This window comes from Cucurbita pepo, chromosome LG02, assembly GCF_002806865.2.
Source record: "Cucurbita pepo subsp. pepo cultivar mu-cu-16 chromosome LG02, ASM280686v2, whole genome shotgun sequence".
NCBI classification, from domain to species: domain Eukaryota; kingdom Viridiplantae; phylum Streptophyta; class Magnoliopsida; order Cucurbitales; family Cucurbitaceae; genus Cucurbita; species Cucurbita pepo.
Window position 1 is genome coordinate 5,232,067 of NC_036639.1, and position 23,459 is coordinate 5,255,525.

The 23,459-nt window shown below is 36.7% G+C and overlaps 3 protein-coding genes and 3 non-coding genes across 6 annotated transcripts; 4 read left to right on the forward strand and 2 right to left on the reverse strand.

Annotated features, from left to right (window-relative positions):
- Positions 1–2,295: 2,295 nt before the first annotated feature.
- Positions 2,296–3,009, reverse strand: LOC111789225. Its single transcript, XM_023669924.1, has one exon. The coding sequence runs from the start codon at positions 2,944–2,946 to the stop codon at positions 2,389–2,391; it is 558 nt and encodes a 185-aa protein (XP_023525692.1). The 5' UTR covers positions 2,947–3,009; the 3' UTR covers positions 2,296–2,388.
- A 2,533-nt stretch (positions 3,010–5,542) lies between these two features.
- LOC111788597 (two-pore potassium channel 1-like) lies at positions 5,543–8,354 on the forward strand. The gene is made up of 3 exons (XM_023668989.1): positions 5,543–5,752; positions 6,935–7,898; positions 8,010–8,354. Exons 2-3 carry the CDS (start codon positions 6,970–6,972, stop codon positions 8,158–8,160), a joined length of 1,080 nt encoding a protein of 359 aa, XP_023524757.1. The 5' UTR covers positions 5,543–5,752; positions 6,935–6,969; the 3' UTR covers positions 8,161–8,354.
- Positions 8,355–10,159: 1,805 nt separating this feature from the next.
- TRNAL-CAA lies at positions 10,160–10,243 on the forward strand. Its single transcript has one exon. It is a non-coding gene; the product is annotated as a tRNA-Leu (tRNA).
- Positions 10,244–10,370: 127 nt separating this feature from the next.
- On the forward strand, positions 10,371–10,454 carry TRNAL-CAA. The gene has a single exon. It is a non-coding gene; the product is annotated as a tRNA-Leu (tRNA).
- Positions 10,455–10,524: 70 nt separating this feature from the next.
- Positions 10,525–10,608, forward strand: TRNAL-CAA. Its single transcript has one exon. It is a non-coding gene; the product is annotated as a tRNA-Leu (tRNA).
- An 8,386-nt stretch (positions 10,609–18,994) lies between these two features.
- On the reverse strand, positions 18,995–21,990 carry LOC111788600. The gene is made up of 3 exons (XM_023668993.1): positions 21,651–21,990; positions 19,559–19,656; positions 18,995–19,464 (listed from the first exon to the last, which is right to left on the reverse strand). The coding sequence occupies exons 1-3, from the start codon at positions 21,700–21,702 to the stop codon at positions 19,198–19,200; spliced, it is 417 nt and encodes a 138-aa protein (XP_023524761.1). The 5' UTR covers positions 21,703–21,990; the 3' UTR covers positions 18,995–19,197.
- Positions 21,991–23,459: the final 1,469 nt, after the last annotated feature.

Consider the following 23,459-nt stretch of genomic DNA (forward strand, 5'->3'; position numbering starts at 1 on the left):
AATCTCAAGTAACTTCTAGATCATCGACATGTCTCTATCGTTTACTTTTGTAATAAGACTATTGAGTGTTCATTCGATTCACCATAAACCGAGACGCGAGAGGAAGAGACTCTCTTATACTAACATTGGTTTTATTCTTAGCCCCCACAACTATGGTGGACAATTTCATTCAATTTCCCCATCTTTGTTCCTATTTAAAACAATCTTGTTTTCCTCCACCTACTTTTTCGTAATTTTTTCAACTCGACCCGACATTCAAATGTATTTTGATTACTACGCCAAAACAATTCATGAATTTCCGCTATCTCCTCCCTAACTAATGTGGGACATCACAATCCACACCCGTCGGAGTTCAGCGTCCTCGTTGTCACTCGTTCCTTTCTCCAATCGATGTGGGACCCCCTTTGGGGCCAGTGTCCTTAGCACACCACCTCGTGTCTACCCCGTATGGGTAAGAGCCTCCTCGCTGGCACATAATCCAGTGTCTAACTCTAATACCATTTGTAATGGTCCAGGTCCACCGCTAGCATAAATTGTCCTCTTTGAGCTTTTCATTTCGAGCTTCCCCTCAAGGCTTTAAAACGCTGGAGAAGGTTTCCACACCCTTATAAAGGGTGTTTTGTTCTCCTCTCCAACCAACGTGGGACGTCACATTTTAATTATAAAAATGAGAGAGAGAGAATGTAACGCTCCATACCCAGAATTCAGAATTTGGATTTAACACCTTCTAATGGCCCCGACAATCCCTTGCGACAAGGTCACATTACTTACTGTTTGCATATAAGACTAAAGACTATTCCCATGAACCAACACGAGTCATTTTAGCATTCCTTCCAATGTGGTCTTTTTTTTTTTTTTTTTTTTTTTNTTTTTTTTCGGGTATCAATTTTACTTTATAATAATAAAGAAATTTGAATTACTCGAAAGCATATGAAGATGTTGACTCTTTAAATATTCACTCCAAATGCTTTTTCCTTTTTTGCTAAGAATCTCGTCTCGAGTTCATATCAATTTCACCTTTTTTTTTTTTAAATTTAATTTTTTTCCTCGACACGAAGAAAATTTACGATCGCATTCCTCAAAATTTAGCCTACCGAATTAGAGTCGAGTGAAATTGACTTCAATAATAAAGTTGTTACTCTTACTATGAAATCTCATCTTAAAACCCTAAATCCGTTCATTTGATTCGGATTACGTTGTTGATCGAATATCTCAAGACAAGAACATTGTTTGATATTCGAATCACTCCACAAGCAAGATCGATCATGTCTAGCTTGAATGATTCTTGTTGATCAAATATCTCAACGCAAGAACACTTGTTTGAGATTCGAATCATTCCACAAGCAAGATTGATCATGTCGAGCTTGAATGATTCTACATGCAACCTAAACTACATAGAATTGAAAAGAAACTTAGCCATTGGCCAGATAAAGCACAAATGCTCTTTTTACTGTATCTTCCAAGTCTTCCTACAAATACAACATTCATACTTCTTCAATGTGGCATGAATTGAAATATCTTTCGATAATTTCAACAATATTTTCTTCACGTCTTTATTGAAACATATTGTATGATTGATGTCTATTTTGAAAATAACCTAAAAAAACGTATAAATAATAAAAATTAATTATAAAATTAAATAAATATGTCTTTGGTATATTTTAAATCCAATCAAATTTATAAAATTTTCATTTATTTGATCTCAAATTTTAAAATTTTCTCCGGTCATATATTTTTTTTAGTAAGCTACAAATATATTTTTTTCGGTATATCCGTGATTTATATATTATTTTTTGCTAAAATTAAAGTATATACACTTCTAGTAAATCCTTCTTTATTTTTTTTATTATTTTTTTTTCAAAGAACTCGATTCTTTTTAAAAAAAAAACAAAAAGAAAGTTTCGAAAGATTCGAAAGAAAAGTGGAAGAAAACAACGTGATAGTTAATGATGTTAATTTTTGTCTTTTTGTTCGTAAATTTGTATAAAAGAAATTAATTTAATTTCGGGATAGTTTCAAATTTTTTCGATCATGGATAACCGCATAAATAACCAGCCAGCTCAAATGATTGATTAGACCTTATTTATCAACTCGAGCATAATTCTGTAGATAATTTGTTAATAGCGTTCTTAAACATGAAGTAAAAATACACGGTGTATCTTTTCCTTATTTCGTTTTCATCGATAAATTGATTTTTTAGGTATTTCGAAGATTTAATTCCTAAAAAAACGAGCTCGTGATCGTATTTTAATGTTTAAACGAAAACCCGACAACCCAAATATTAAAAACATTTTAATTGGCTTATAGTATTTGTCAAGAATGTGAATTTTGTTACAAGTATACAAGGTGTCATATCATTATTATTATTTTTTTCTTTAACTAATAAAATTAATTACTAATTAAACTACCACTAGAGCTTTTTTGAGCATCTTCAATGATTTCTTCCTTCATTCTTTTGATAAATTCATCGAATTTTCGGTTAAGTTCTTCATCGCTCAACGCGTCGTCGTTCCCATCTTCATCGGTTGTTCTATCGTCGTGTTCTTCAACTTCATCGTTGCCAATTTCTGGAATCGAAATGGTTCTTTCTTCTGACTCATCGTTCCTTTCTTGTGTTGTTGTTGTTGCTGCAGACACGGTTGTTTGTTTCTCGTCCTCCAACATCGTTGGAGGTGACAAAGGGTCGAGCTCGTAGACACTGAAAACGTCGTAATTTGGTCGGAAAGTGGAGAGAGATTTGAACAGACCGGAATATTTTGCGAGGAAAACGAGAAGACCGTTGCAGAGAAGGAACATGAAGTTCTTGTCGATTGGTTGGTTGGAAGAGTGGAGAATTGGGGAATGGAAGAGCCAAGATGGAAGGATAAAGAAGAAGGACAACAAAGAGATAGAAAACAATAATTTTGTTACCTTTTGAAGTGTTTGGTTGTTGTTTTGGTCGGCCATGGCCTTGTGTTCTTCTTGAGCTGAGGAACAAGATGAGCTTAGTGTTTTTTTTGAGAATTTTGAGGAAAGTTTATGTTTTGAGAGAAACCCAAGAAGGTACCTTGGTTTTTATAGAGACCCTTTTGTCGGATTGGTGATTTTACCAAAATACCCTTTCGGATTAGAGCGGAGTTAGTGAGAGATAAACCCTAATTTGTTTAATTACTTTCTAACTACCCACTTTAGGGTTCTGTGGTGAGTCGAGATTACCCTTTAAGAAGGGCAAAGACTATAATTAAAACTGCAACCATTCAAATGTATAGATTTTTGAGGTCGGTTAATTAGGACAAGAAACCGAGATCTAACGTAGGGAATCAACATGATACTGGATAAGGTAGGTAATGGGAGGAGTCATTTCATTCACTATTGAGATACTGTTTGATAATGAGTAATAATGAAGAACTTACTCAAGAGCTCGAGACCCTTTTCGTTTTTTGTATTGTTAGAAGATTTGAGCTCGTTTGTCGGGTAAGTCGGGTAAGTCACATCGAAATTAAATAATGATTTTGAGAGGAGAAAGAAAGGTGGGTTAGTGGTTATAATTGGTTGTAATTGATTAAAGAGAGAATAGTGGTTGGCTTAAGAACTTTAGGTCTAAGCATATTGCCATGATGAGTAGTTAGTTTTCACTCCTCGAATAATCAAAGTTCTCGTAATAATAGCTTTGAAAACTTACGTTAATAATAATCACCACTCCACCTAAATAAATAAAAAATAAAAAAATATTTTTTTTTTCGAAAATTTGATTTATTTTGAAATTTTCGAGCTATTACAAATCGAATTTGACATATGGGGTTACAGTATGTTTCACGGGTTGGGCTGTTCTTCCAATAAAGCGATATATGAGCGGTCTACGTGGATCAGGGACCCAACAAACAGATGAAACACTCTATCTGGAGAGCACGTTGCAAGAACGAAATTCGAAGGAATTGACCGAGGTGCACAACCATGTTTTTTAAAAATATTTTTTTAATGAAATATATATGAAATGGGAGGTGTAAATGACCTTTTTACCCCTGAGTGGGAATAATGTAAAAAATTGGATCTCTCTCCATCTAACAAACAACAAAAACTTTTTGGAAAAGGAAACAAAAGTTGATAAAAAAAAAAATAAAAAAAAAATAAAAAGTTTAAAGTGTCCCACCAAAACTTCTTAGGGGAAAAGGATAAATATTTTTATTTTATTTTGATTCTAATAATTTGTATTTTATAAAATTTTATTGGAAAAAAAAATTAAAATGTCACACCTAAATTTCGTATGGGAATGGATAAATATTGTTTTTAAATATAATTTTTATTTTTTAAAATTTTAATATTTTTATAAAATATAATTCTTCCTGGAATATTAATAATTTAACTAGTTAAGATATAAACCTTAAATTAGAAAATTCAAAATTTAAATATTTACCCCACACATTATGACGGAGGGTAAAAATGTGAAATAGAATTTTGGGCTGTCTAATTCAATTGGAGGGGAGAAACGAGACATGTGTCATTGAATGATATTGAACCCTGTGCACTTATTTATATTGAGCTCGAGTCACTTAGTGTTAAGCATAAATGCAAGACTCTATTTGGTGTAAATAAACCAATACAATTGATACTCTTGATATCACGTAAGAGAATAACATGACGTGTTACTTAAACTCATAGAACAAATCAAGATGTTCAATTTGGTCACAATTGTCTCGTACTTTATGTGGTTCATGACTGACTGCAATGTTTTGTGTATCAACATAAAAAAAAAAAAAAACATGATATGTTATTTAGGGCGTGGTCGGATGAACTCATCTGTAAGTGATTAAGAAGCCTCAAAAACCTTTTTGTTTCTTAAAAAAAAAAAATATAAATATATATATATATATATATATATATATATATATATATATATATTGTTGGATGATGGAAGTCCCATATCGGCTAATTCCATGATCTTGGGTTTACAAGTGAGGAATACTAACTTCATTAGAATGAGACCTTTTGAGAAGCCCAAAGCAAAGCCATGAGAGCTTATGCTCAAAGTGGACAATATCATACCATCGTGGAGAGTCGTGTTCGTCTAACATGGTATCAGAGCCATGCCCTAAACTTAGTCGTGCCAATAGATTGGTAAATTCTCAAATATTGAACAAAGAACTCCAAAAGAAAAGGAGCCAAGCCCCTCCTCGAAGGCAGTAAAAAATGACTAAGACTCCAAAGGAGTCGAGCCTTCGAGCCTCGATTAAGGGGAGGTGTTGGATGATCATGAGTTTATAAGTGAGGAATACTAACTTCATTGGAATGACTAAGACTCCAAAGGAGTCGAGCCTCCGAGCCTCGATTAAGGGGAGGTGTTGGATGAGCCATGAGAGCTTATGCTCAAAGTGGACAATATCATACCATTGTGGAGAGTCGTGTTCGTTTAATATATATATATATATATAATTATTTGGTGTAGCATATTTCTAATAATTTTATTACATTATATAATTAATAAAAAAAATTAATAAAAAAATCAACGATATAATTAATAAAATTAATAAAAAAAAAAATCTCTCTTACTTCCAATTGGGGTGGATTAAGCAACTGTAACTACTCTGGCCAATTTCTTCAACAGAGTTCAGGGAAAAGAAAAAAGAGCTCCGGCCAGTAAAATTTTCAATCAACGATTACGAAATCGAAAGCGAAAGCGCCTGCAAATCGAAATATTTACGTCAACTTGAACATCTCCACCTCAAATCTTCTCCAAATCGAATGCTTATCCGATCGTAACTCAACGCCATTCACTGTAAGCTTCCGTTCTTTTCATGTTCAAATTTCTAATCAGATCTTGCCTTAATTTCGCGTATTCGCTTGATGAAGTCTGTTCTGAGATCTCCGTTTTCATTTTGTTGTACTTTGTATAGATCTCTTCTACGGCATATTTATTAAGTTTATAGCTTATGAAGTTTCCGTGTTCTGTGGATTCCTTATTTCGCTATTTGATAATGTCGTTTGTGGAGCCTTTGTTGTTAATGATTGGTGTTCTGTGGGAGACAGTTTCTTTATAGATCGTGGAAACAGTGGATGATGGTTGAAATTCGTACTTTGGAAGAGATCTATATATATGTTTATAATCGTCAAACTGTTCCTCTTCCTAACGTGATTCCCGAATAGATTTGGCTCGGATGCTATATATAATGTTCTCAATTTTGGAAGTTGTTAGGCTTGTTAATTCGATGCATGATATCACTATCGTAGAAAAAGGCATATTGTACTTGAAGCTTCAACTGAACTTAGCACTGAAGTTAATTCTGGAATTGGAATCGACTGAACCATTTTCCTAGGTTGAACTTGATTTTAGACCAACTAAAGTGATTCGTTTGTTCGATTATCTACAATTCTTAAGACGTTGATGGGTATAAATTTTATGATCGTAATAAGCTATATTGATCGAGATAATACGTCAAGTATAGTAGATTCTATTCCCTGGCAAGGAAATTGGTCGAAAATTTTCAGTATCCATATTTCAACCCTTACTTCTTGTTGTGTTATAATGTTTATTGATGGAATAATTCTGCATCTCAATTGCAGAACATAAGAATTTGACCTCAAGTCTTCTTTGTTAGTATTTTAGGATGAACCTGGAATTGGATTCTTCATTTTTGCTGATATTTTGAAGAGGTTTTATGTTAAAGTTTGAGGCAGATGATGAATCAAAAGTTTTAGGTTGCAATAGTGAACTTTTGTAACAGCCCAATTCCGCCGCTAGCAGATATTGTCATCTTTAGGTTTTTCTTTTCAAACTTTCCTTCAAAGTTTTTAAAACGTGTCTGTTAGGGAGAGGTTTCCACACCCTTTTAAAAAATGCTTCGTTCTCCTCCCCAATGTGGGATCTCACAACTTTAATGCCGAAGAATGTGATTTTATCTATGAATCTACACATCACTAAACTGAGTAACATGGCTTTGAAATTCTTGTGGTTATGCAGGTTCTTGACATTGGTAGTTTGTTGAATTATCTTTAATGGCCAGCAAAGAAGTGATAGAGCCGCTGTTACCAACGTCGTCTAATACTATTGGAACAAGAATATTAGATATTCCCAGTAGCAAAAGACGATTGAGGCGCACTAAGAGTGCTCCTCATGCGGATTCACCTCAATCAGAGACCACAGGCACAGGCACAGGCACAGGCACAGGCGCAGACACTTGTCCAGTTCCACGTTCAGGATTAATTTTTGGAAATCTTGGTCCGAGTTTAAGAAGAGTAGCCTTAGTTTTAGTACTATACATGGGTATAGGAACTCTATGTTTTTACCTTGTCAGGTACCAAATCAAAGGGGAAAAAACAAACGGAATAGTTGATGCCATTTATTTCACTACTGTGACAATGACAACCGTTGGATATGGAGATCTTGTCCCAAGCAGTCCTTCCACAAAACTACTAGCTTGCGCTTTTGTCTTCTCAGGAATGGCCCTCGTTGGCCTAATACTAAGCAGTGCAGCCGATTATTTGGTAGAGAAGCAGGAAATCTTGCTATTTAAGACATTGAATGCGCACCAAAACGGCCATTGTGACATGACAAAAGAAATTGATACTGATAAAGCCAGAAACAAGTGTATAGTGGTGTTTCTCTTGCTTATTTTGTTCATCATTTCTGGGACTGTTTTTCTTGTTAACATTGAGAAGTTGGGTTTCATTGATGCCTTTTATTGTGTATGTTCTACCATCACTACATTAGGCTATGGAGACAAAAGCTTCTCGACTAAGTCGGGGCGCATCTTCGCCATTTTCTGGATCTTGATAAGTACCATCACACTGGCTCAGTTCTTCCTCTACATTGCTGAGCTAAACACTGAAAGAAGGCAGAAGTCTCTGGTGAAGTGGGTTCTGAGTAAAAAGGTGACAAACTTGGATCTTGAGGCTGCGGATCTCGATAACGACAGGGTCGTCGGGTAAGTCGTAATCTGTTCTTTTCATCACATAACATTCCTCAATTGATTTCTGAGAAGACCACAAGCAAGTTTGTGGAATTCACATATTGTTTCTTTCTTAATCCTCCACAGGGCTGCAGAATTTGTGATCCACAAGCTGAAAGAGATGGGGAAAATCACAGAAGATGACATTGCACCTGTGCTGAAGGAATTTGAGAAGCTTGATGTTGATCAGTCAGGAACGCTGTCCATATCTGATTTAACACTTGCTCAATCGTCTTAAACCAGAGAGGATATGCTGGTGGCCTTCCTTTTATATGACAAGAGTTGAGGTTGTTTTTGACATGTTGCTGTGTTGTTTGTCTTGCTGTTTCTTGTTTTCCAGGAATCTGGGAGGAATGTGAACAGCAGCTCTGCTTGCAAATCATTCAATATTCTTTTGAGATCGGATATCGTCCTTATGTTTTTGGTTAAGGTATCCACTTCTTGTTACTGAAATGTTTTAAAATTTGATAAATTATAGGTTGATGTGACAGATGAACGTAGGCTAATTATAGAAAATGTCTCTGGAATTTGATAAATTATAGAAGATAAAGTTCTCTGGATCTTTAGAATTCGAACTCGATAGAAGAGTTTAGGCTCCTTTTTTAGAGTTGTCTAAACATTTGACACACTCCTCTATTTAGGTAATAAAGCCTAGTCGAACTATCCCCACGCTCGAAGCCACCACGTCGTGTGACTTTGGCTTCTAAGGTCTCAACCCTCAACATCAACTGTTAGACTGTCATGCCCTCCCTCTAGGTGACTAGCCACCATGTCAATCTTTTTGGCTTTGGTGGCAATCTCATCCAGGATAGATTTTAAATATCAAAGACTATTCTTTTTGGGTTTGGTGACCACGGTAGAGATTTCAAATATCAAATACTATTTGAGTTCTCTCGATTAGAGCATATGTTCTTCGATCTCGATCAACATTGAATTTGTCTAGTTTCTTAGTCACGAACATGCTTACTGATTCCACTTCAGAGAACCAATTTGACTTTGATTATACTTGTTTAGGACTCACAAAGCAATTGTGGAACATTTAATATCACCTCTCGTCTATAAGTGAGAAAACCAACTCAAACTCAAATTGTCCGTAGTACAAAGGACCTCTCTCACAACCTCCACCCCATTAGTGTAAAACGAGTTAGAAAAAGTTTTAGAAAACATTTTCGAAAATAATTTTAGAAAGTAAATGTATAGGGTAGCGACCCATAAGGGTTAGTTAATAATAAAATTAATTGCATGTGACTCGGATATGAAAATTTGATAACTAGTCATATCCCATATAGTACTATGATCCCATATAGTACTATAAAATAATTTCAAGTATAAAATTTTGATTATATTTTATCGAAAAAAAAATTAATTTACTCCTGAGCGCTTTCATTATAAACTTACAATCGCTTAAACTGTATTTTAAAATTTTTATTAATTTTACCTACTATTAACCAAAAAGATAAAATAAAACATCAATCATCATCTTAAAAGGCGATGAATTAATGAAGTTAACAAATTCTCTAATCCATCTAATCTCATCACAAAAATCAAGTTTGCCACAAAATTAAGCTCAAAAAATATACTAGCTTTCGACGCATTAGTTCGACATCTAGAAAGTTTAGCTTTGTAGTTTGCACGAGTTATGTAACTTAGGTTTTGATAATCTAATATTTTCTCTAAGCTTTTTTCTTCTTCATTCCTTTTCATGTTGTTTATCAACTTGTTCAAATATTAATGTGATAGTTAATAATTAATCAATCTTCATATTATAATCCATGTATTATTTTTAAATTAGCTACAAAAAAAATATAGCGGAGAATATTTGCTTAATCCACCCGTGAAAGTTATCTTATTTATAATCAAATAAATTACAAAGATATGTATTTATAATCAAATAAATTACAAGAATATGTAGACAGTAATAAATGGAAAGATACCTATGGTAACAAGGTAAGGAGGTAAATATTTAGATATTTGCCTATAATAAAATATCAAATATGATATATATGGTAAACTATAATTTAGTACTAAATATCTTTAACAATAGCATAATGTCCGTATAACATAATAAAAAATATATTTTTTTTTCTATTTAAAAAGGTGTACAAATATTTATCATGATTTTTTTTTGTTTTATTTAATTTTTTATGACATTTCCATAAAACTAATATTTATATTTTAAAACTTGAAGGACTAAAATACAGATAACATACATTTTGTGTAAAGAATCATATAAAAATGTCAGGATGGCCGAGTGGTCTAAGGCGCCAGACTCAAGTTCTGGTCTTCGAAAGAGGGCGTGGGTTCAAATCCCACTTCTGACAATATATTTGATTTATTTCTCTGTCCCATCTGATAACCGGACGACATTTTTGTTCTCGGGCCTTTTTGGGCTATCTTCTACCAATGGGTTTAGCCCAATTTCATTTGTGTAAACTAATGTGCAAAAATGTCAGGATGGCCGAGTGGTCTAAGGCGCCAGACTCAAGTTCTGGTCTTCGAGAGAGGGCGTGGGTTCAAATCCCACTTCTGACATCAATTTTGTCCTCTGTACCATTTTCTATGTTTAGATGAAATTTACTTGTGTAAACAATTGTGCAGAAACGTCAGGATGGCCGAGTGGTCTAAGGCGCCAGACTCAAGTTCTGGTCCTCGAAAGAGGGCGTGGGTTCAAATCCCACTTCTGACAATATTTTTCAATTTATTTCGTTTCATTTCTCTGTCTCATTTGATAACCGGACGACATTTTGTTCTCGGGCCTTTGGGCCATTGTGTACCAATGGGCTTAGCCCAATTTGTGCCAAGGTTAAAATGTAATTTCTGAGTTTTAATGTTAATATAAGCAATTGAGTAAAAATTTTATAGGTTTAAATGGGGTTTTAGTTCGTGAAATTTGTTGCTCGTTTGAACTGCTTGCGTCCTGTATCGGGTTTTATTGTTTTGCGTTTGTTACTTCACTTCGGATTTCAGATTCTTGAGAAGTGCGAGTTTTTGAATCCAGGTGGAAGTATGAATGATCGAGTCGCAGTTAAGATCACTGAAGAGGTAAGTCGATTTCTTTTTCCTGATGCTGCTTTTGGATTTGTGATGTATGAACTTGGGATCCTGAAATTTACTGTTGTTATTGTGTTAATTCGATCACTATGTTGGTTTTGTTGAAATATTGGTGAGTCGTTTTCTTGTTCTTTGGAATCATCTCGGAAGAAAATTAGGAATTCTAATTGTTTTTAATAGTTTCAGTATAGTCTGTTGTGCGCCTAAATGCTACAGGAATGCCACACCAAAAATTGGTTTGATATCCAATTGTTGTAGCGAAAGTGGAAACAAGATCGACTGCACTCACACATCCACAAACAGAATTTAAACAAAGATACCGAGATTTAAGTTCTTCGGGGAGAAGAAATTCCCCTACATCCACGTAAATCTCTTTGTCTCTTTGTTTAAATTCTGTTTGTTGGTGTGTGAGTGTGGTCGATCTTGCTTCCGCTTTCACTACAACAACTAGGTATCAAACTATTTTTGGTTGTGACATTCCACTACAACAATTGGGTATCACGTCGATACAGATCAGTACGGTAGTATATGTAAATTGCCAAAAGTGAGAATGAACCTTGTCATATCGACCAAGAATCCTTCCATCAGTTCCTCATTTACTGATTTTTCCTTTTAAATCACTTGACGTGTAGTATTCTGGTTATGGAAAAATAAACAAATAAATATCAGGGAAAAAGAAGAAGAAAGCAAACCCACGTGGAGCTCGTTTAGCTCGTATAGCTCGTATTAGGAGGAATTGTGACGAAATTACCGTATTAAGAGGTAATTACGAGAGAAAGGAGTTAGTGATCCAAGTAAGATAGCATATCGAAGCTCCTTAACACGTTTTAACTTGTTATATATATATATATTTAAAGCATGTTGAGCATGTGATTAGGAGCTTAGTATAATAAGCGTATGTGAATGACATGATTTAAATTATAATAATCGTGAATGTATGCGTAGGATGTGACATGTTAGAAATTCATGATTAGTATATATGATCGTTTGTTTCTAGTTTATGCTTATGAGTTTGAAATGATATGAGATTTGTTTGAGTATTCTTAAGTTACTAATCTCTGTGGAATCCCTGACCGACACGCTGTGTGCTAAGTTAGGGATAATGAGTATTTCTGACCGTTGGGTTGTGTACTAATTCAGGCTACTAGAGAGTTTAGTAAACGAGCTGCATTTGACTAAGAGCAAGTCTTACATACGAGTTTGAAATTTATAATAAGTACAAATAGAGTCAATAGATAAAGGTTGGTTTGCTAAATCACCTTAAGACCAATAGAGAAGCCCTAGCACCCAAGGTTGTTGGGAATTAGCTAACGAGCCTAACAAACAATAGAATGGTTGGACCGAGGACCCGATCCACGTCAAAGACCAATAAATAACCTACTAGGAATAAAACTTAAAATATACTGAAAACATACGTAATAAAACTTGTTAATAACAAGTTAGGTATTGTAAATTAATTACTCGCCAAAATTATTTTTACTTTTCTTTCTAGATAGACGAAACATAAGTATGATCGAGATGATAGTGTGGCGAAGCTAAAAACTTCGGGGATCCTACCTAGACTCGAGTTAGTTTTGTTGTAGTTACTTTTGGTTTGTTTTGAAAACTTGTATAGGATGTGTGTTGTACTTCACTTAATTGTAAATATATGTAAATTATGTTTTTTTTTTTTTTTTACAATAATGTAAAATATGAAATCTATATAAAATATAATATGAGTTAGTAGTAACAACTGTGCAACAGGCTCTCCGATAAGCGGGCACTACAAGCTGGTATCAGAACTTATGTTATAAATTCTGTAGACAGTCTAAGATAAGTAATTTTGGTTCTCTCTAGTTCGACTTAATTGCACCTCGCCTCGATCAAGTAATTGCTTCGTGAGTAGGTTATGGGAAACTCATATGTAAAGTTAGAATCTAAAGTGGACCCAGAGAGAGCAAATGTAACGACTCAGCTTCTAGAAAGAAAATAACAATAAAGAAATTGCGTGCTTTTCGGCGAGGCAATTATTTCCTTACAGAAAACACTTCCAATTTCCATGAGTTTCTTTGTGCAACAATCCACTCGATTTTCCTTTCAAAACTCTTGGTTTTCCTCGCTCTCGGTTTGAGGTTTTACACAGCACACAAGTAGACAATGATTGATTGAATGTTGAGAGAGTTGTGCTCGAAGAAACTTATGGAAATTGGAAGCGTTTTCTATAAGAAAATAACTGCCTCGCTGGAAACCGGTGAGGTTTAATGCCATTTATTACTAGTATTACTTCCATGGTCAGTAAATGCACCGTCACCGTCAGGTATGCCTTTTTAAGATTTAAAAATTGCTTAGTTAAATGATGTATGTAATAGAGGGTATGATATAATGTACATGTTTTAAATGTTAGCATGACTCAAGATGTGGCAATATTAAATACGATATGACATGTACTATATAATGATTATGTTATTGTGTGATTGTATGTATTAGTGGCTTGCATTATTGTAAATGTTTATAAAACCTGATAGATAAGTATGTGACTTAGTAGTTATATGTTTTGTATAGATATGCCATCTAGAACTCGAGAAGGAGGTATTAGGGGACGCGAGGACGAGGTGGAAAAGGATGTAGTTGGGGATGCGAGGATTCTGTAAATCAGTCTTTCCCACCACCAGTGGTACCTTAGGCCGCACTAGAACCTATAGCTGCTTTGGTAGACGCTACAAAACCTGACTGCTAATCAGCAATCAAACGCTTCTACATTGACCATGGAAGCTAGGTGCTTGCGTGATTTCAACAGGGGTGACCCTTGAGCCTTTAAGGGAACATTTGAGGATCCAACTGTGGCACAAATGTGGATGCGATCCATTGAGACTGTATTTGGGTTGACCAACTGCCTTGAAGATCAAAAGGTGGAGTGTGCAACATTTATGTTGCGTGATGATGCAGAGCTGTGGTGATAGTCCACTCGGGAGATTATTAGATCTGAGGAGGGTGTAATCTCGTGGGCAGAATTGAAGGGTGCTTTTACTGAAGAATATTACTCAGAGGACGTCTAACTCTGCAAACAACAATAGTTCGCCCAGTTGAGTCAGAGGGGGCGTTATGTTACCACTTACGCCACTTACGCCAGGGAGTTTTCTAGACTGAAACGTTTTGCCTCGAAGTTGGTGAACACATACTACACAACAACACAATGGTTTGTGCTGGGGTTAGACACGAAGATTTGCAACATTGTCGAGGCAATAACGCCTACCACCTACGCTGCCACCTTTAGAGCAGCTAAGACCATGGAGGAACATGATAGTGCTCGTGCTTCATCATCAATGGGACAGAAGCGACGCCATGACCAGACTGACCGTAATGATTCGTCTTCTTCACAGCCACAAAACGACCTGACAGACAGCATTGTGATTTCAGGCATGGACAACAGGGAATTGAAAACAGGTCAGACAACAGATCCAAGTGTAAGGAGTGTGGTAAGAATCATTAGGTCTGGCTCGCTCTAGAGCCTGTTTTCGATGTGGGAAGGAAAGTCACTTGGCCAAGGACTGTCTTTGAGGTCGCACTAATGATATCGGAAGTCAGCATAGGCCATTGCGCATAGCGGATAGCCCCAATCAAAACCGTCCTCCCGCAAGGGCTTTTGCCTCTACCAGCAAGGATACTGGAAACCCTGACTAGCGGTGACAGGTACTCTATCTGTTCTTGGTTACCTTGCTTTGACATTGTTTGACTTGGGATCTATGTATTCTTTTATTTTTACTATTTTTGTTAGTCACGCAAAATTTGTGTTAGAATCTTTGTTGCATGAATTCTCAATAGGCACCGCAATAGGGTGGATATGATGGTTGCTTATAGGATAAAAGATGGTCGTGTATTAGTATCAGGGTTAAATTAGATATTAGAGATTGATTTAATGGTAGTTGATATGACTCTATATGATGTAATTTTGGAAATGGATTGGTTAGCGAAAAAATTATGCTAGCATAGATTGTTACCAGAAATAAGTAGTGTTATGCCACAATTCAATACTAGATTCAAATTCAAAGGTATGAGTCCGGGTACTATACCAAAGGTAATGAAAGCGAAGAAGTTGGTCTAGCACGGAGCGTGGGCAATACTAACCAGCGTTGTGGATACCAAGAAAGAAGAAGCTTCCCTATCTACATTGCCAGTTGTGAATGAGTTTCCACTGCCTTGGCTAGTATTGCCCACGCTCCGTGCTGGACCAACTTTTCGCTTTCATCATTGATATCACCTTTGACATAGTACCCAGACTCGTTTGAATCTGGTATTGAATGGTAGTGTAAACACCACTTCTTTCTTGTAACAATCTATGTTAGCATAATTTTTACACTAGCCAATTCATTTCCAAAATTACATCCTATACAGTTCTATCAACTACCATTAAATCTATTTCTAATTTAACTCTTGATACTAATACATGACCATCTTTTACCCTATAAATAACAATCATATCCCTTTTACCGTATAAATAACAATCATATCCACCCATGCCGGGTGCGTACTAAAAATTCATGCAACAAAGGTTCTAAACAAATTTTGCTTGACTAATAAAACAATAGAAATAAAAGAATGCGTAGATCCCGAGTCAAACAATGTCAAAGCAAGGTGACCAAGAATAGATAGTGTATTTGTTACCGCTGCATCAGGGTTTCCAGTATCCTTGCTGGAGGACGGTTTTGACTAGGGTTATTCACTATGTGCAATGGCCTATGCTAACTTCCGGTATCATTGGTGTGACCTCTTGGACAGTCCTTGGCCAAGTGACCTTCCTTCGGCCACATCAAAAATAGGCTCCAGAGCAAGCCAAACACTTACCGTAATGATTCTTACCACACTCCTTACACTTGGGCCTGTTTTCACTTCCCTGCTGTCCACGCCTAAAATCACGGTGTTCTCTATCAAATCGTTTCTATGGCTGTGAAGAAGACGAATCATTACGGTCAATCTGGATATGGCGTTGCTTTTGTCTTAGAGACAATAAAGGACGAATCATTATGGTCGTCATGGCATTGCTTCTGTCTCAGAGACAATGAAGGGGGTTCACGAGAACTATTAGGTCCCTCCATGGCCTTAACTACTCTCACGGCGGCAGCGTAGGTTGTAGGCGCTAGGGCGACAACGTAGGTTGTAGGCGCTATCGCCTCAACAGTGTCGCGAATCTTCGTGTCTAACCCCAGCACAAACCGTCATGCTGTTCTGTAGTTTGTGTTCACCAACTTCGGGGCAAAACGTTTCAGTCTAGAAAACTTCCTGGTGTAAGTGGTAATAGAACGCCCTTTCTGACTCAATTGGGTGAACTCCTGATGTTTGCGGAGTTGGACGTCCTCTAGGTAATATTCTTCAGTGAAAGCACCCTTGAATACCGTCATCATGTCGTATAAATGTTGCACACTCCACCTTCTGGTCTTCAGGGCAGTTGGTCAACAAATGTTGCACACTCCACCTTCTGGTCTTCAGGGCAGTTGGTCAACACAAATACAGTCTCAATGGATCTCAACCACAGTTGGATCGTCAGATGTTCCCTTAAAGGTTCGAGGGTCACCCCTCTTGAAATCACGCAAGCACCTAGCTTCCATGGTCGATGTAGAAGCATTTGATTGCTGATTAGCAGTCAGGTTTTATATCACAACTTGCAATGCGTCTGTCTACCAAAGCAGCAATAGGGTTTGGTGCGACCTGAGGTACCACTGGTGGTGGGACAGGCTGGTCTACAGAATCCTCGCATCCCCAACTATGTCTTCTTCCACCTCTTTCTCTACCCCTAAGTGGGATCGTCTCCTAATACCTCTTCCTTGAGTTCTAAGTGGCATATCTATCTATACAAAGCACGTAACTACTAAGTCATGTACTTAACTATTAGGTGCTATAAACATTTATAATAATGCAAGTCACACATACCAACAATCATAGCATTAACTTAGTTATAACATAGTACATATCACATCATATTTAATCTTGCCACATCATGAGTCATGCTAACAGGTACATTATATCATACTTTATAAATTAATCTCTATTACATACACCATTTAATTAAGCAATTTTTTAATTCTTAAAAAGGCATACTTGATGGCGACGGTGTGTTTACTGAAAGACCACGGAAATATGTAAGGACGGTCTTTTTCTTACTTAATTAGTGATAACGCCCCTAATTTTCCTAACTTAATTAGTGACATCATTCTTGTATGCATAAGTCATAATGCGAAAGTTCGTATTTAGTAACTTTAAAATAACATGGTTTTACATAAATAGTCTAAAACACCGTGTGTAACAATCCCGAAAATCATTCAAAGCTCAAATGCAAATGTTCATCGTTTAAAATAGAACCCAATGAAAACATCTGCGGCCCTACAATGCCCTCATATCAACTTCCATGGTATTCGCAGCATCCACCATCAATCGTGCATGGGAGCCTTGCCTTTAGCTGAAAAATTTAGGTAGCACGTGGCTTGAGTATTTTATGAAATACTCAATAAGTCATCCCACTGTTAGATATGCAAACACATGCAAAACATGAGTGGGACCTATCTTTCATAAACTTTACATGGCTTCAGGCTCTTTTCTTTTTCGGCCAGGGTTGAATGTATGGTACTTCCTCCACACACGGCTAGGGACAACAAGTATTTCCAACCATCGGGATGTGTGCTAATTCAGACCGCCAAAGAGTTTAGTAAACATGTTGTATTTGATAGAGAGAGAATCTTACATACGAGTTAGAAATTTATAGTAAGCATAAACAGAATCATTATATAAAAGTTGATTAGCCAAACCACCCTAAGATCGACAGAGAAGCCCGAGCACCCAAGATTGTTGGGAATTAGCTAACGAGCCTAAGAGACAAGGGAATGGTTGGACTGAGGACCTAATCCAGACCAAAGACCGATAAATAACTTGTTATGAATAAAACTTAAAATAGACTTGAAAAGTTAAATAATAAAGCTTGTTAATAACAAACTAGCTACTCACCGAGTAAGTTAAGTACTCACCGAGTAAGTTAAGTACTCACCAATTTTTTTTTTTTTTTTTTTTTNCTGTATGATCGAGATGATGGTGTGGACGAGCCGAAGACCTCAGGGATCCTTCCTCGATCCGGTCTGTTTTATTGTAATTACTTTTGTTTTATTTTGGAAACTTGTGTATGATGTATATAGTCATAACTTAAGTATAAATATATGTAAATTATGCTCGTTTTTGTTTATAATAATATAAAATATGAAATGTTTTCTATAGAATATAATATGCGTAAGTAGTAACAACTGTGAATCGGGCTCCTCTGGTGGGGAGGGGGAGAGGCTACTTTGACTTAAATTCTTCAAAAGTTGCCTGGGATGATACTAATTCTTCTTTTTTGTATACCAGTTTCAAATTCTTGTATCGTTGGGAGATCACGTTGAAAGGCCAAGACTAGTGTCAATTACGCACAGAGATCACTATGTTAAGTGTTAACATTGCTAGGATGAGAGCTGCAGAAGCCAATGAGCTAGCTTTGATGCATAAGATGAGGAAAAGATTAATGGTCACGTTTATTAGGTAGAAACCCAAGTTTCATTTTTATCGAGCAATTGCAAAGGTGGATTCTTTGCTGATCAATTCGAAAATTTGGTAAATTACCGATCTCGTTATGAGAGTACGGGACCAAAGATTTGGTAACAAACTAGTGGGAATGTAGATGCGTTCATTGTAGTTGTAAGAATAGGTACATAGTGGACATACTGCTTCCAGTCACTCCTAAGTATGTCCACTAGTTCTTTTGACTTCATGAGTTCCTGTCCACTAGTTCTTTTGACTTCTTATTTGATGATGATCTGACGTGCATGACAAGCTCCAATAGTTCTTTTGACTTCTTATTTGATGATGATCTGACTTGTGCATGACAAGCGCGTCAGTCAAGTTAAGTTTTAAGTGGAACCAAGACTTTCATGGTGCTATCACGGAACATTTTAGTAACTAGTAAGAGTGACGGAATCTGAAGTGAAGTGCGGAGGTTGAGTCATAATAATGTGGGTCATATTCACTTGGCAGATAATATCATCAGTGATTCAATTTGTTAGATTGAGAGGCATTGTTATTGGGAAGATCAAAAACATTCAATGATTATCTTCACCAAATATCCTGCTTTGCATGCAAACTTGCATCAATTATGCCATCAATGATCTAATACAAAACTTATTTTAGTATGCTAATTTTCTCAAGTCTGTCTTACAAATCTCTGTGGACATTACTTCTGGAACTGAGCCTCATGGCAATGTGGATCAAGCCAGTCCCTAGAAGAACCTTTTGCTATATTCATGCTTGATCTTCCACCACCTACAAGCTCTCTCAAATTCTCCAGCTTGTTCTCCCGTCCCGTTGTGGTCCTCCGGTCTGCTTCCTTCAATTTCTGCTTCAACCGTTGCTTACGATTGGCGGGGTTCGAATACTGCTGTTTTGACTGTGATGGTGGCGCGCCATGTGGGCCGAGATAGATCGTCGTCTCTTCTTTAGCCTGAACAATAAAAGCATGAGTAGAATTGTCCATACAAACACCATCATCTAGTTCCTTGGATGACATTTATATAAGAGAAGAGTTAGTGATAAACCTTTGGAGGAGGTTCTTGGATTTCTACTTCTGGAGAGCCAAGTTTAGTTTGGTCCGTCCCTTCGATCCCCAAGTTCGGAATCACGAACCCATCGGTGTCTGTTGCAAAATAGAAAAAAGTTCGCTTAGAAGTGAGGCAGAAAAGGAAATGATGGTAGCTTGGTCATGAGCATATACTGTAGTACCCCACAATGATAGGGACTGTTCATAAAGCTTTCATGAATATCAACAAATTATCATTCTGGTCAGTAATTTGACAAGAAAACAGCTAGCCTGATCATTCAAATAAAACTTTCCCTTCTCCGGTTGATATGGGACCCCCAATCCATCCCCTTTGGACCCAGCGTCCTCGCTACATACACAACCTAGTGTCCTCTCCCCCCTCCCCCCTTCCTCGAGGTTCAGCCTCCTCGCTGGCACATCGTTCGGTGTCTGGCTCTGATGTCATTTGTAAGAGCCCAAGTCCACCGCCAGTAGAAATTGTCCTCTTTGGGCTTTACCTTCTAGGCTTCACCTCAAGATTTTTAAAACGTATTTGCTAGAGAGAGGTTGCCATATCCTTATAAAAATGTTTTGTTCTCGTGGATCTCACAATTATAGTTACCATTTAAGCTGATGCTGCCCCCACAATGAATGGAAAACACTCCATCATTGTTAACCTTTCACCTAACAACTAGCTTCTAATTTACGCATTCCACGAAGTAACTTGCAAAGACATCAAAAAGCTATTCATCAAGTAACACATCATTTTCCGTTCTACATGAAGCAACCACTACAGAAAGAGAAAAATATATTCAACAGAACAAAATCATTTCCCTCATGTAACTAAATATCTAAGATAGTTGAACTTAGCCCTTGAACTCTATCAAACTGAACCTGCGCTAAAGAATACATAGCAACATCAGCATTCTTTAATAGTTAAGTTGTGTTCTTGAAATATGTGAACGTTCTTTTAGCTGACTTAAACTACTTTTGTGTTCAGTTTGGTCAATCTTTTAGGCTACGTAACTCTTTTCTGGGCTTGAATTCTTCTGCTGTTGGATCTTAAGTGTCTGTTGGCTGTATTTTGGGTGATCTATCATTTTCTTACTTGGTTTACCTAGAGGATAATAATTTACTACTGACAGAAGTTTAGAGCTTAATCTGATGAAACAAAAACGGTGAATATAACCGCCCAAGCCTGCTAGTAGATATTGTCCTCTTTGGGCTTTCCTTCTCGGACTTCCCCTCATGGCTTTTAAAACGTTAGATGTTTTGTTCTTCTCCCCAAGTGATGTGGGATCTCACAATCCACCCCCTTCGGAGGAGCCTATATCCTTCCTAGCACTTGTTCCTTTCTCTAATCGATGTGGGACCCCCAATCCACCCTTTCGGGGCCTAGCGTTCTTGCTGGCACACCCCGAATGCTAGGCACGGTGTCTAGCGTTCTTGCTAGCACACTCCTTCGGGGCCTAGCGTTCTTGCTAGCACACTCCTTCGGGGCCTAGAGTTCTTGCTAGCAGACCCCTTCGAGGCCTAGCGTTCTTGCTGGCATACCCCTTCGAGGCCTAGCGTTCTTGCTGGCACGCCCCAAATGCTAGGCATGGTGCCTAGCGTTCTTGCTGGCACACCCCCAGATATTGTCCTATTCGGGCTTTCTCTTTCAGACTTCCCCTCTTAGAAGGGTCGGCAAGGGAGAGGTTTCTATACAATGTTTCATTTTCGTTCCCACCTACGTGGGATCTCACCATTTCTCCAAAGGGTAACTCCTTAGATTCACAAAGCCTCAGAAACAGGGGAAACAAAATTCCCACCACTACAAAGAACAAACCACCAAACCCAGAAAACAAAAGAATATAGGAAGTGAAGCAATCGACAAATTGGATCAAAATGAACAGATAAATTTCCAACAGAAATCCTACAGAGAAAAGGAAATTAAATCGATCCTAAAACAGAAACAAAACAGACTGATTCAATATTAGGGTTCATAACCAGATTCCCAAAACCCGATGAACTTCGAATCCGATGAAACCCAAACGAAGAAACAAACCCTAATTCCAATGGCGATAACAGAAGCGAGAAAAGAGATTAAAGAATCAAATAACAAACGTTACCCCACTCATCTTCTTCAACTGGAGGAGTGTTGTGCACTGACGACGGGTCCATTGAATACTGACGATCATCGATTTGAGTGGCCACAGGGCGCTAAAGCCCAGAAAAGGAATAAGGAAAAATGAAAAACGATGAACACACCACCACGAACCAACACGATTCCCAAGAAACTTCGAATTTAAAGGCGAAAATTGAACAGAGAGAATAAATTTTTAAAAGGAAAAAGAGAATCCCCTGTCGCCGATAATCAAGGAGAAACGCGAACTTCAATCGCAATTTCGATTAACAAACAATACATAATCTTATTATATATTCTATTACATCCCCCAACGAACCTACGAGAGAATCAAAAGCTCTTCTTTCAACCTAAAATAAAATGCCATTATCACACCCCAAATTGCCCCTACGTACGAGATGTTAGTAAGATTGTTGGGGGTATTTTAGTCTTTTTGAATGGTGAGTTTGGGATACTTGAGATCCGAACCAGGAACACGTGCCATGTTAACAACGGTGGACCTGTGGTAGCATGTGAATTGACACAGGTATTCAAAAGATTCAATGACTCGAACAATTCGATCCACCAAAACCAAACTTGATATCTCAAAGACGAACACGAGCATGCTAATATATATTCATGCTAATAAATAAATAAATATTTTATGAACTAATATTTTATTTTTATTAAAAAGATATTTTGCAAATTTTATTAAAGGATCGTTGAAGATTGTCAACGAACATATTATAACACGAGATGATGATAAGCATGCTTACAAAGTTAATTTACTTTTGTCAAGTCTATCGACATGCGTATAGATATTCAGTGTTTAAATCAAAGTAGCATCGAACTGAACTAGAGTAATATTGTGTACTTTGATAAGTGAATGAATTCTTGTGCTTATAGACTTTTCTAATAGATTCATACTGGACAACTCAATTCAGTTACGACCAAACTCATTAGGCTTCATTCCTTTCCAGCTTCCGAACCTTGGTTCAGTAAGTCTCCTTAGCGAGAGTTTCATTAGGGGTGGCGCTGGGTGTCACGGTTATGCTCGTCCAAGACATGTTGCCTGTGTGACCGCATGTTCATGTCACGCCAAACTCTTTATTTAATATCATATTGTATCGTCTTACTATTGTGTTTTCTATTTGTATGATTGAAATCATGTCCAGACCTGTCAAACCTGAATCGCCTCAAAATGTACTATAGTGAGATATGATTAGCCACCAACTCCTCCCACCAAGATTTTGCAAGATCATTCGACTAAATCATATCTAAATCTGCCAGACCTAAATCGCCTCAACATATACTATAATATGATATTTAAGTCGTGATATTTCTTTATTTGTTTATGTTATATAACGCTGCTTTCAACCTTTCTTTCAACTTTGCTTTCAAATTCTCTTCTGAAAATCTCTCTGCCCGTTTTCTAAAACCTTTTTCTTAAAACGGGGTCAAAGCCTTGAGCATACGTTGCTGGACCGTAGACAACGCGAATCTAAATTGGCTTGACTCACTCGAACACTCATAAATTTGTCTAATTTAAATCTAATATTTTACTTATTATTATTATTATTATTATTATATTATTAGATCTAAACTTAAAATTTGTCTAATTTTAATTATTATAATTATATTATTGATCTCATCTAACTAATTCAGCCACGTGGTATTTGTGTTGGAATGTCTTTCATTATTGTCTCAATGTTTTGTCTTCTTTTTTTTTTTTTTTTTTTTTTTTTTTTTTTTTTTTTTTTTTTTTTTTTTTTTTTTTTTTTTTTTTTTTTTTTTTTTTTTTTTTTTTTTTTTTTTT